The 12,911-nt window shown below is 40.6% G+C and overlaps 1 protein-coding gene across 1 annotated transcript in view; it reads right to left on the bottom strand.

The window, feature by feature from the left end:
• The window catches only part of ank2a (ankyrin 2a, neuronal), a 56,837-nt gene that overhangs the window by 18,401 nt on the left and 25,525 nt on the right, over nucleotides 1–12,911 (bottom strand). Inside the window, exons 41-48 of the mRNA XM_084572645.1 lie at nucleotides 12,364–12,585; nucleotides 10,905–11,172; nucleotides 4,434–5,570; nucleotides 3,686–3,763; nucleotides 3,417–3,548; nucleotides 2,965–3,105; nucleotides 2,680–2,890; nucleotides 2,362–2,440 (exon numbers count right to left, since the gene is read on the bottom strand). Coding sequence (XP_084428771.1) covers nucleotides 2,362–2,440; nucleotides 2,680–2,890; nucleotides 2,965–3,105; nucleotides 3,417–3,548; nucleotides 3,686–3,763; nucleotides 4,434–5,570; nucleotides 10,905–11,172; nucleotides 12,364–12,585 — 2,268 coding nt within the window. The remainder of the gene's footprint in view (nucleotides 1–2,361; nucleotides 2,441–2,679; nucleotides 2,891–2,964; nucleotides 3,106–3,416; nucleotides 3,549–3,685; nucleotides 3,764–4,433; nucleotides 5,571–10,904; nucleotides 11,173–12,363; nucleotides 12,586–12,911) is intronic.

Genomic DNA, 12,911 nt, shown 5'->3' with positions numbered 1-12,911 from the left:
AGCTATTTCTTTTCGAAACTCAAAAATGTACTTTGGTCTCTCTACCATGTTAAAGACCATTGGTTTTGATAATGGCATTTGTTCCATTATGTGGGCAGATTTCACAGAGTTTTTGTTTTCTTTGTGATCTGGCCAAGAGCTTATTTTAGATGATTCGTTTACCAAACACAAACGGATCTCCGTGTCCTCTGAGATGTTTTTGCTACTGTTTGTTGAAATATTATCTGACTGACCTTGTGATTCCATGTACTTAGAGGATTCAGGCTCAAACTTTGAAAACCAGTAACTAATGTAAGTCTGACTAGAATCATCTTCTTGTTTGGGGACTGGAGTTGCCAGTGATGTGAACTGAAATGAATTTCCTTCTTTACTTGAATAGCCTGAATCTTCATATTTTATGCTTTTGATGTCTCCAAGTGTAAGACATTTCTCATCTACATCTGCAGTTGGTCTCTTTCCTGATTTTCCAATACATGGCAAATAATCTTGTTCCTCTGTGATTTTTCCATCCAACCCTGCATTTAGGACTGATGAAGGATATTTTCTAAAACATGGAACATTATCACATTCCTCATAGCTGTACTGAGAAACTGAAGAATGTGATAACATTGTAACAGATTCTTGAGGGAGAGGAGGAGCGTAATTTGAAGTTGATAATTCTTGTGCCAATGGGCTAACTGGGCTACTCACTTCCTCACCATAGAGTGTAGTGTACGGAGCTGACACTGGAAGTGGAGAGGGTGGACTTCCTCCTGGATAAAGTAAGAAATAATCACAATGCTGACTCATAAGTTGGGTGCGGATCGGTTCTGAAAGCAAAAGTTCAATAAATGAGAAACTGCACTGAGAAGTCTGAGATCCTGCGGAACATGGTCGGAAATCTGATGTTTCATCCCCATGAATAGATGTAACTGTGTGAGGGGAAAATGCTATTCTATCAGGAGAAAAATCTTTAAAAAAAACCTCTTCACAATCACCATCTGATGCAATAGGTGAGAATGCTCTACAATCTCTCTTGATATGAACACTTTCAGGTTCAGGTTGACTATATTTGGGTACTTCAAAATCAGAGGACTTAAAGGACTCAGAACATAGAGCACATGAAATTCGATCAGTGACAGAATCATTTGAACCAAACAGTGGTTTATATTCGTCTGTATGTGACTGATAGCTGTTTAATTTATTTCCATATGAATTAACTGTAACTTCTGGTGAACTACAACAATTAGAAATTGGAGAGAGTGCCCGATTGTCATCCAATATACTGGAAAAGTCTGCAGATAAAACCTTTTTTTTCTGCTGAGGAGAGTCAGGTGATGTTGCCCTGTAATCACTAATTGACATGACAGATTCAGGTGATGACAATCTAGGTGTGGGCTCATTTAATATCCATGCCTCTGCAGGGAAGAGATACCTTTCATTTACAGAGGAAAATGAACCACACTGATCCTCAGACGTTAAAGAATCAGGGGTCAAAGGGCTATATTCCATAAAAGTAGAAGGTGATGTAATGTCTTGCTCAAGTGATTCTGGGGTGAGATGGGAGATTGGCAGGAAAAAGCTGGAAGAGGCAGGCTTTGGGGCAGAGACATAGGATGCATTGACTATGACCTGGTCATTGTCTGGATTAAAAGAACACCGGTTACAATACTTATCAGTTAAGTCACAAGCCATGTGTTTAGGGCCACTGAAAATTTGTGGCATAGTAGTCCTTGGTACCAGGGCAATAGTAGCTATAATGGGTTCTGTTGATTGAAAATCATCATTATCATCAATGAAGGGCATGTTTTCCTGATAGCCATCACTGTATACTTGGGGCTTGAAGGGTCTGAATCCCATGTCCACATCTGAAACTTGCAGGATTTTGTCATGACCGTATTGTACTTTGTACAATTGGTCTGTGGCCTCATCAGTACACTTCTGAGAGAATCTGCTTTGAGATGCATCTGTGTCATCTTCCTTCATGGCAAGAGTTGGTGGGTGGTCCTCTGAGTCCAAGGCTAACAAGCTAGGCTCATAGATTACTCTAGAATTGCGAAGCTGTGGTGTGTATCTCAACTCATCACAAAGCTCACTGAAGTCAATCTCAGCTTTGTCTGACTCTGACAGGCTCAGACTAAAGTCTTTGATAGATATTGAGGAGTGCAACTTCTGAATTTCAGGTGAGTGCCCTTGCTCAGCTTCATAACCAAACTGCTTCAATGGCAAGGTTTGGCTACAGTCATCTTTGACGTGAGTGTCATCTTGGAAAGACCTGATGAAATTAACTTCACCACTGCAGCAAACCTGTAGGTCTTTCACTTTGGGATCATAAGCTTGGGCCCCCGGTGCTGCTTCTTTTGAAGTGGGTAGCGTACTTACTTTTTCACCTGAGTTGTCATGACTTGTAGGTTCTTGTGTAATTACATCCTCAGAAGTCCATAGGTTAGGATTCAGTTCACTGTAAAACCGAAAAGAAGGCTATGTCACAAACACTGACATCCGTTGATGATAACTTCAATATACTGTAGCTTTAAATTATGCATTCCATTTGCACACATTTTCACTGTGCATCAGAATTTTCTATCGCATCTATTGTATTGCTTTTTAAATATGTCTATGAACTCTGTTTTTATCAGTGTTATTTTACTGTCTTTATCTCTAAAATCAGTAGGGAATAATTTTAAATAGATCATTTACTGTGGAATCTCGAGCTCCTCCAACAGGTCCCCATGTATGCTATCTGAGTGGGTGTGTCCAACAGGCTCTGCCCACGAAGGAATATCCAGTAAGGAAGCAACTGAAAGATCTTCTTCAGAAACAGCTGGGGGAGGTCTGCGGTCTGACTCCACCCTTCTCACAATTCTGGGGCTGTCTGCATCATCTTGCACTGAAGAAAGGGCTACTGACACTGTAAAGCACATGTGATGATAAGACTCCAAGAAAACACACATATAGAGCATACGTTTTTGGAGGTGTTACTACCTTCACTGTGATCCAGTGTCTTCTCTATCTCTGCATAAGTTCTAGATGTTTGCTCTTGGACTGACTTGTTCATCTGAGTTTCAATAAGATGTACGATGTCCATGCGGTTAATCTTGGTAAGTCTCTTAATCAGACAGTCCTCTGTGGAAGAATATGTCAGTCATTAACAAAATTTAGAGAAACATTCACATCAATTTAGTTAAAAATCTGAAAATTACTTTTAATGAATTTGGGACCACTATGTACACAAATTATTTGGTAGATTCAAAACCGTATCAAATATAAAATATATTAATTCCACATAATGTGTGAATAAAAGTGAATAAAAAACAAAGCATGCATTTCTTGTCTTCATACAAATTAACAATGGCTCATGTATGTGAAGTTGTCAGTACTAATAAAATATCAAGTAAAATCTAAAAATCTATCAGATTACCACCCTGCCAATGTACCTGTGGCATGTTTGCCTTCACGCTCAACCCAGCGCTGCAGCAAGGCATGACTTTGCTCTTGGAGGGAATTGGGATTCTCTGTTCGTACAAGATGTATATCTTCCTCACTGAATTCCAGTTCTCTTGCCAGCTCTGAAGAGATGGAAAACAGACAAAGGCAATAGTAAAAAAAAAAGTAGTACAACTACTATTGTGTGTTGTGTGCTGCTAGAACATGGACATAACAGCTTTATTACAGCTATACATTTAAGCAGAAAGTAATTGCTTACCTATCCAGCTGAAGCCAAGAAGATCTGCAATGATTGTTAATGTCTCCTCTTTTCTGTCAGCATCATCCTGCCAATCAACTAAAAAAAATGCCACGGCATTCACGACATTTAATTATAACATTATGACCAACTGCTTAAGTTGTAAAATACCACCAATAAAAGACGTAGTAAACATGTTTCACATTTGCAGCTGCCTGCCATGTTAAATATAGATAAGTGTAGATGTTTCTTCAAGACTATGTTATGGGCTGTAAAGTAAATATGCACCTGTGACGATGACATGGATGATAACATAAAGGTTGGATTTGAGGGAGGTTTACTTGATTATGGGCAATGACTATTAAGTCACAATTAGAACTGCTTTTTAAACATTAGTGCAAGCAATGTCATTGATGTGCTCATTAAAGCAATGTGCATGTTAATATTAGTAAAGCTATAACCTTAGTACAGATACACCTATACAGTAGTCAAAGTCTGCATCAAATATTTAAGCTAAATCTTTAACCAACATGGCCATTCAATCTTGAGATTGCATATACACAAACACAGATGAAAACGAACTTACCAGCATACACCCACACATCCACGTATACACTCATGCACACACATTAAAGTAACAAGAAAACAGTGATGTGGTAAGACAAATCACGAATGTATGAAAACAACACAAAATGAAGGAAAAAAAGATCTTGCTGCTGAGGAGAAGAGATAAGAAAGCCCAATGTAGGTCTGGCCATACCTGGTGTACATTGGGGAGTTTGGTCATCGACGATTCTCTGCATTTGAGTTTCCACCGTGTCATCCCAGGCAGGCCTGGATTCAAATACATCCTCTGTCCCGCAAGATGGATGCACAGCTGGCAGCATATTGCCATCAGAATCTGAACTGTGTGAGGTTTTAATGTCATATGCGAAGACAACAGAATCTGGACTCCTGTGACTAGCGCTGCTCGTATCATCAGTATCCACAGATGAGCTAACAGTTGTTTCTATAGTCTTGGAGAGTTTGACGTCTTTGTTTGGGGACGAGCATGAAGGGATCACATGAGCTAAAGGTTTCTGTTGCATCATGACGGTAAGTTTAGAGGGGGAAAGAATGGCTTTACTACCACTGTCAGAATAACTCCTACTGTCTTTATGAGAGGCTTTACGTGTGTCACTAGCCTCAGATCTCGTCCTAAGACCCGAGGTTGAGCCTTTTCCTGCTTTTCTTTGAACCTCAGAGTCTTTCATGGTTATTATGTCTTCTTTCATTGTGGTGGCTGAGGGTGAATCTGGATGAAATGCCGAAATACCGGGCTGTGGAACGGAATACACCATCTCTATGACTGAGCACTGGTCTTCATCATCTTCTTCCACTTCATCATCCTCATCATCAGGGGAGGAGTCTGAGAAATCATGGCTCTGCTCTGAGAACTTTGAATAGTCAGCTGCTGATGTGTCTGACTGAAGGTCAGCTATCGTAGACTCCAGATAGTCTAGCCCGAGGCTTTCAAGACTTTCAGCCTCAGTCTGAATATTTGTTAGACTGTCCAAAGAACTGGTGGAACAAAGCTGAACTTCTCTGAAGGCGCCACAGTCAGTCTGAGTAAGTGGCTTTTCATTCTCTGACTGGTCACTTGGGGGTTTGATGAGAGTTCTGGGTTTAGGACGAGGGGGGCTTGTGTCTGTAATAGAATCACTGCTCTGTATAGTTAGAGGATGTGTTTGAGCTTCCTCAATCTCTTCTGGCACAACTTCATCAACTGGATGTTCCCCAATATGAAAAAATGCATATCCCTCCCCTTCTTCACCAAAACTTCTTGTCATGTCAATAGCCCCACCTCTAGTCATTTCAAATAACTTCCCCTCTTGAAACTGAAATGGATTAGTGGTTCTCTCATCACCTGATGTCCGATCAAATGTTTTGTCTGGCGTTTTTCTATCCTCTCCAGGACAAAGTTTAATTTGTTCCTCAACCTCAACCTCAGCCAGAGGTTTGCTCACAGAACCTGAACCATCTTCCGGGGGAGACTCAACTTTTTTGTCATTGTCTAAATGGTGCTCATGTGTCACAGAGCAGGATAGATGAGTACCAGTGACTGGGAAATGCTCACTTTCTATTGTGCCTTTATACGTGTCTTCTTGTGCTTCTTTTTCTGATAACAGTGACACAGAATCCTCTTGTGCATGGCCAGTTTCCATGGGCAAGTGATTTCCCGTTACACAAAACGAATCATCAACTGACTGAGTAGTTATAAATTGTGACTGACTACTTTCTGTCATATATTTTTCAGATTTGTTTTGTAGTGCATCTTCTGAAGAAGACTGCATAACTGGGCCAGATGTTTGAAATAGCTCACCGTTTTCATGATCATCTGTCTCTGATACTGCAGTGATTTCTAAAGACTTTTCTCTCTTCATTTGGGACTCCTGTTCCATCTCCTCGAATGTTTTGATCTTTGCAGCCATTTTGAACATCTCTTCTTCTGGAGTAAATTGTTTATTGGTGGCATCATCCTCACTATCATCCATGTCAGGAGTGTTTCGCCTAATGATTATGTGAAGACTCTCATTGTCACCACTCTGTCTCTCTGTGGAGTCTGAATATTTGTCTTCAGTAATTTCACTATCCATTTGCGTGATCTCAACATCCTCATAAACTAAACATGCTTTAAGCTGGGAAGCATAATCCTCATACAAAACTGTCTTCTCTGGCACCTTAAGTTCTATGTCCTTTGATTGAGTAGGACTTCCCTCAAGGGAATCTGGACAAGGAGATTCTTTGGTGGGGCTTGGTTCAATTGAATCAGGGGATTTATTTGAAGATCTGTCTTCCATGAGAGGACTTGCCTCAAGTGAATCTCGTTGACATGGTTCTTTAGATGGGTCTTCAAATACCACAGTGTTTAGGCTCTCCAAATCGACCGGCCGTTGTGGTGTTTTATAAGTACTTGGTAGTTCCAAAAAGTCATGGGTTCTGAAAATTGAACTAGAAGAAACTAAAGTGACATTGTTGGAATCCATTGAATTTGTTATGTCCACCATCTCTTCTGTAGACTCAGTTAAGTATGTCCCTACATTTGGCAAGGCTTTAGACTTACCCTCCCCAGGTGAGAAACTCTTGGGACATTCATCTTTAGGCCACTGTATATGGAAGTCTTCATTTGCTTCTTCGCCTATCTGGTCTTCTAAATCCACTCTTGTCAGTATCATTTGTTCACAGGTCCCATGGACAATATCTCCTTGTGGGTGGGGTTGCATTACATATGGCTTTTCTGTGTGATATTGAGCTAAGTCACTATTGAGAAGTGACAACATGCCTGACATATCCTTCTCAGTTGCAGGCTGTTGTTGATCTATGTTTCTCTCAATGCAAACTTCTTGGAATGGAGTCTCCAATATGGAAGTTGGTGTTAGTTCTTTAACTCCTACCAAATCTTTTGGCAGGTGTTCCTTTGCCTCTTCCCCTATCTGGTCTTCTAAAACCTCTCTTGTCAATATCCTTTGTTCACAGGTCTCATGGACTAGATACTCTTCTGCGTGGCATTTTGTTGCCATTGGCTTTTCTTTGAGATATTGATCTAAGTCTCTACTGAGAAGTGACATCATGCCTAACATATTTTTCTCAGTTGTAGGCCGTTGTTGATCTATGTTTTTCTCAATGCAAACTTCTTGGAATGGAGTCTCCAACACCTCATCGGTAGTTTGTTTTTTGATCCCAACTACATCGGTTTGCTGGTCTTCATGCGCCTCTTTGGTAATCTTGTCCTCTAAACTACCACTTGTAAGTATCATTTCTTCACAGGTCTCACTGACCAGATCCTCTTCTGAGTGGCATTTTCCTGCCACTGGTGTTTCCTTGAGATATTGATCTAAGTCACTACTAAGAAGTGTCATCATGCCAGACATATCCTTGTCAGTCGTATTCTGTTGTTGGTATATGTTTCTCTCAATACAAACTTCTTTGAATGGAGTCTCCAATACCAAATCTGTAGTTTGCTTTTTGATCCCAACTACATCGGTTTGCTGGTCTTCATGCGCCTCTTTTGCAATCTTGTCCTCTAAACTATCACTTGTCAGTATCATTTCTTCACAGGTCTCATTGACCAGATCCTCTTCTGCGTGGCATTTTCCTGCCACTGGTGTTTCCTTAAGATATTGATCTAAGTCACTACTAAGAAGTGTCATCATGCCAGACATATCCTTCTCAGTTGTATTCTGTTGTTGGTGTATGTTTCTCTCAATACAAACTTCTTTGAATGGAGTCTCCAATATGGACGTTGTTGTTAGTTCTTTGACTCCTACTACATCTTTTGGCAGGTGTTCCTTTGCTTCTTCCCCTATCTGGTCTTCTAAATCCTCTCTTGTCAGTATCCTTTGTTCACAGGTCTCATGGACTAGATCCTCTTCTGCATGGTATTTTGTTGCCATTGGCCTTTCTTTGAGATACTGATCTAAGTCACTATTGAGAAGTGACAACATGCCTGACATATTCTTCTCAGTTGTAGGCTGTTGTTGATCTATGTTTTTCTCAATGTAAACTTCTTGGAATGGAGTCTCCATTACCAAATCGGTAGTTTGTTTTTTGATCCCAACTACATCGGTTTGCTGGTCTTCTTGTGCCTCTTTGGCAATCTCATCCTCTAAACTATCTCTTGTCAGTATCATTTCTTCACAGGTCTCACGGACTAGATCCTCTTCTAAGTGGCATTGTCTTGCCACTGGTGTTTCCTTAAGATATTGATGTAAGTCACTACTAAGGAGTGTCATCATGCCAGACATATCCTTCTCAGTTGTAGTCTGTTGTTGGTGTATGTTTTTCTCAATGCAAACTTCTTTGAATGGAGTCTCCAGTATGGATGTTGGTGTTAGTTCTTTGACTCCTACGACATCTTTTGGCAGGTGTTCCTTTGCTTCTTCCCCTATCTGGTCTTCTAAATCCTGTCTTGTCAGTATCCTTTGTTCACAGGTCTCATGGACCAGATCCTCTTCTGCATGGCATTTTGTTGCCATTGGCTTTTCTTTGAGATTCTGATCTAAGTCGCTTTTGAGAAGTGACAACATGCCTAACATATTCTTCTCAGTTGCAGGCTGTTGTTGATCTATGTTTTTCTCAATGCAAACCTCTTTGAATGGTGTCTCCAATACCAAATCGGTAGTTTGCTTTTTGATCCCAACTACATCGGTATGCTGGTCTTCATGCGCCTCTTTGGTAATCTTGTCCTCTAAACTACTACTTGTCAGTATCATTTCTTCACAGGTCTCATTGACCAGATCCTCTTTTGAGTGGCATTTTATTGCCACTGGTGTTTCCTTGAGATACTGATCTAAGTCACTACTAAGAAGTGTCATCATGCCAGACATATCCTTCTCAGTTGTATTCTGTTGTTGGTGTATGTTTCTCTCAATACAAACTTCTTTGAATGGAGTCTCCAATATGGACGTTGTTGTTAGTTCTTTGACTCCTACTACATCTTTTGGCAGGTGTTCCTTTGCTTCTTCCCCTATCTGGTCTTCTAAATCCTCTCTTGTCAGTATCCTTTGTTCACAGGTCTCATGGACTAGATCCTCTTCTGAGTGGCATTTTGTTGCCATTGGCTTTTCTTTGAGATACTGATCTAAGTCACTATTGAGAAGTAACAACATGCCTGACATATTCTTCTCAGTTGTAGGCTGTTGTTGATCTATGTTTTTCTCAATGCAAACTTCTTGGAATGGAGTCTCCATTACCAAATCGGTAGTTTGTTTTTTGATCCCAACTACATCGGTTTGCTGGTCTTCTTGTGCCTCTTTGGCAATCTCATCCTCTAAACTATCTCTTGTCAGTATCATTTCTTCACAGGTCTCACGGACTAGATCCTCTTCTAAGTGGCATTGTCTTGCCACTGGTGTTTCCTTAAGATATTGATCTAAGTCACTACTAAGAAGTGTCATCATGCCAGACATATCCTTCTCAGTTGTAGTCTGTTGTTGGTGTATGTTTCTCTCAATGCAAACTTCTTTGAATGGAGTCTCCAATATGGATGTTGGTGTTAGTTCTTTGACTCCTACTACATCTTTTGGCAGGCGTTCCTTTGCTTCTTCCCCTATCTGGTCTTCTAAATCCTCACTTGTCAGCATCATTTCTTCACAGGTCTCATGGACTAGATCCTCGTCTGCGTGGCATTTTGTTGCCATTGACTTTTCTTTGAGATATTGATCTAAGTCACTACTAAGAAGTGTCATCATGCCAGACATATCCTTCTCAGTTGTAGTCTGTTGTTGGTGTATGTTTTTCTCAATGCAAACTTCTTTGAATGGAGTCTCCAATATGGATGTTGGTGTTAGTTCTTTGACTCCCACTACATCTTTTGGCAGGTGTTCCTTTGCTTCTTCCCCTATCTGGTCTTCTAAATCCTCACTTGTCAGTATCATTTGTTCATAGGTCTCATGGACTAGATCCTCGTCTGCGTGGCATTTTGTTGCCATTGGCTTTTCTTTGAGATACTGATCTAAGTCACTATTGAGGAGTGACAACATGCCTGACATATTCTTCTCAGTTGCAGGCTGTTGCTGATCTATGTTTTTCTCAATGCAAACTTCTTGGAATGGAGTCTCCAATGTAGAAGTTTGTGTAAGTTCTTTGACTTGAACCACATTATTCTGTTCATGTGCCTCTACACTTATCCCAGTCACTGCCTTTTCATCTCCAAATATAAATGTATGGTCTTCAATAGTTGAATGATCTGCATCTTGGGTTCCATCCATAATTGTTTCTATATTTTCATTTGTGGAAAACGTGAGAATTTCTTCATTTTTGTCCCTTGTTAAAATAATTTGTTCAAACTTTTCCTGAACTGTATCCCCTTCTGATGGCTGCCTTTCCACAGGTTTAGTGTTTAGACACTCATCCAAGTCCCTGTTCATTAAGAACAACATTCCTGACATATCTTTTTCTGCTGTAGATGCCTGGCTAGAAGTTTTCTTCCCTATGTGGATTTCTTGAAGTGGTGGCTCCTTGACTTTGACCTCTATTACTTCAGTCTCAGTGTGTGTAAAGAATTGTTTGCTGCCATGATCAAATGGTACATTGCCTTTACTTGCTTCATGAATTTTCTCTCCCAGTGAAGGTATCATGTACTTTTCTTCTCTTCTTGTAGAGTAAGCATGCATTTCATTGGTCATTTTGTGCGTCTCTGTGAGTCCTTCGGAATTCTCTTCCCCCTCTGAGCTGGAATGTGAGGTTCTTATATTAATACTTGTGTCTGAGGATTCAGCCATGCCTTCATGCTTGGGACTCTCAGGACTGATGTCTTCTGCAAAATAAGACTTCAAACAGGGGCTAAGGACTGATGCTGGATGTTTATCTGAATGATCAGTCAACATCTCCTCTTCAGGTGGATCCAACTGATACCTGTCATCTGCAGGTGTTGATGTCTGTCTGAACAGCTGGTACTCAGGACTTTCCTCCAGCTCAGCCTTTATGTCAGCACTGAAGTCCTCAGATGGTCTGCGATCAGGACTGATCTGTGTATCCTCAGACGAACTCCTAACGTTACCCATGACTTGTTCTTCTAACTGCATCCTGCCTAAGCTGTCCTCTGACAACTCTGATTCATGTTTCTGAGGGATAACTCTTGCCCCATCCAACCGAAATCTATTAGAAACTGTTACTGACTCTCCAAAATAAGCAATATCTGAAATGTTTTGTGATTCCTCAGAAATATTTCTCTCCAAGCTTAGTGTCCGAGCCTCTCTATCCAACGTTCCACATCGGTCAAAATCTCCCTGTGGCTGAAAATTTGTGATATTCTGTATTTGGATTTCCAATTTTGGCTCAGGCGTGGGACTCTGTTCAGTTCTCTGAATCTCATCAGGACTAACTGCTTCAAGCAGTTCACTTTTCAAAGGTTCCTGTCCTGTCTGGAATGTTTTCATCAGTTCCTTCACAGACATAGCGTCTTGTTCTGACAACCCGAGCATGTTGCTGTTGCTTTTTCCATCACACTTCAGTGTATCAGAAGATTTTACTGTCTTTCCAAAAGCACTACCAGAATTTAACAGTGACTCATTTCTGATTAAGCTTATTGCTTGATCATATAGGTCTGTTTGGTCACGTTTCTCGTAAATTTCCCTTGGTTCATGGACACTGGTGGGGCTTTGGGTTTGGATGTGTAATTCTGGCATATTTGTTGGAGTTTGTTTAGTCAGCTGGGTCTGTTCAGAATCTCCTGAATCAGATTTAACAGAAGAAGCCATAGCTTTGTGACCAGCAAGCCCCACCTCAGTTTTTGAGGGATCTTTCCCAGTCTGGAAAGTTTTCATCAGCTCCTTAACAGATACAGTCTGCTTCTCTGGCAATTCTGCCTCTCTCTGTGGGCTAACAGTCCCACTATCACATTGAACTCTATCATCAAATTTAGGTCTCTGTTCAGTTGTCAACATCTCTTCAGAATCTTCTGATTCAGATTTCAATGTTGAAATACAAGGTGAATCCACTGCTTTGTGTTCAAAAAGTCCAGATTTACTTTTTGACGGGTCCTGCCCAGTTTGTAATGTTTTCATCAGCTCCTTTACAGAAGCAGACTCGTTCCTTGGCACCTCTTTCTGTGGACTAACGCCTCCAGTTTCACATTGAACAAACTTTACTTTCTTTGTCAAACGTAAATCATCTGAAATTAACAAAGATTCACGTGAATTTTCTCTGAGTATACTAACTGGTTTATCTTCTAAATCGGTGTTGTTGTGTATGTTTGCATCGCTCTGTGAATGAACATTTGTGAGGCTCTCAGCTTGGCTTTGTGATTTTGGCCCCTGGGTAGGTCTCTGTTCAGTTGTCAACATCTCTTCAGAATCTTCTGATTCAGATTTCAATGTTGAAATACAAGGTGAATCCATTGCTTTGTGTTCAAAAAGTCCAGATTTACTTTTTGACGGGTCCTCCCCAGTTTGGAATGTTTTCATCAGCTCCTTTACAGAAGCAGGCTCGTTCCTTGGCACCTCTTTCTGTGGACTAACGCCTCCAGTTTCACACTGAACAAACTTTACTTTCTTTGTCAAACGTAAATCATCTGAAATTAACAAAGATTCACGAGAATTTTCTCTGAGTATACTAACTGGTTTATCTTCGAAATCGGTGTTGTTGTGTATGTTTGCATCGCTCTGTGAATGAACATTTATGAGGCTCTCAGCTTGGCTTTGTGATTTTGGCCCCTGGGTAGGTCTCTGTATAGTTGTCAACATCTCTTCAGAATCTTCTGATTCAG

The sequence above is a fragment of the Chelon labrosus genome (genome assembly GCF_963514085.1).
Source record: "Chelon labrosus genome assembly, chromosome: 2".
NCBI classification, from domain to species: domain Eukaryota; kingdom Metazoa; phylum Chordata; class Actinopteri; order Mugiliformes; family Mugilidae; genus Chelon; species Chelon labrosus.
Note: the sequence above shows the minus strand (reverse complement) of the source record. Positions and strands in the feature narration are given on the sequence as shown.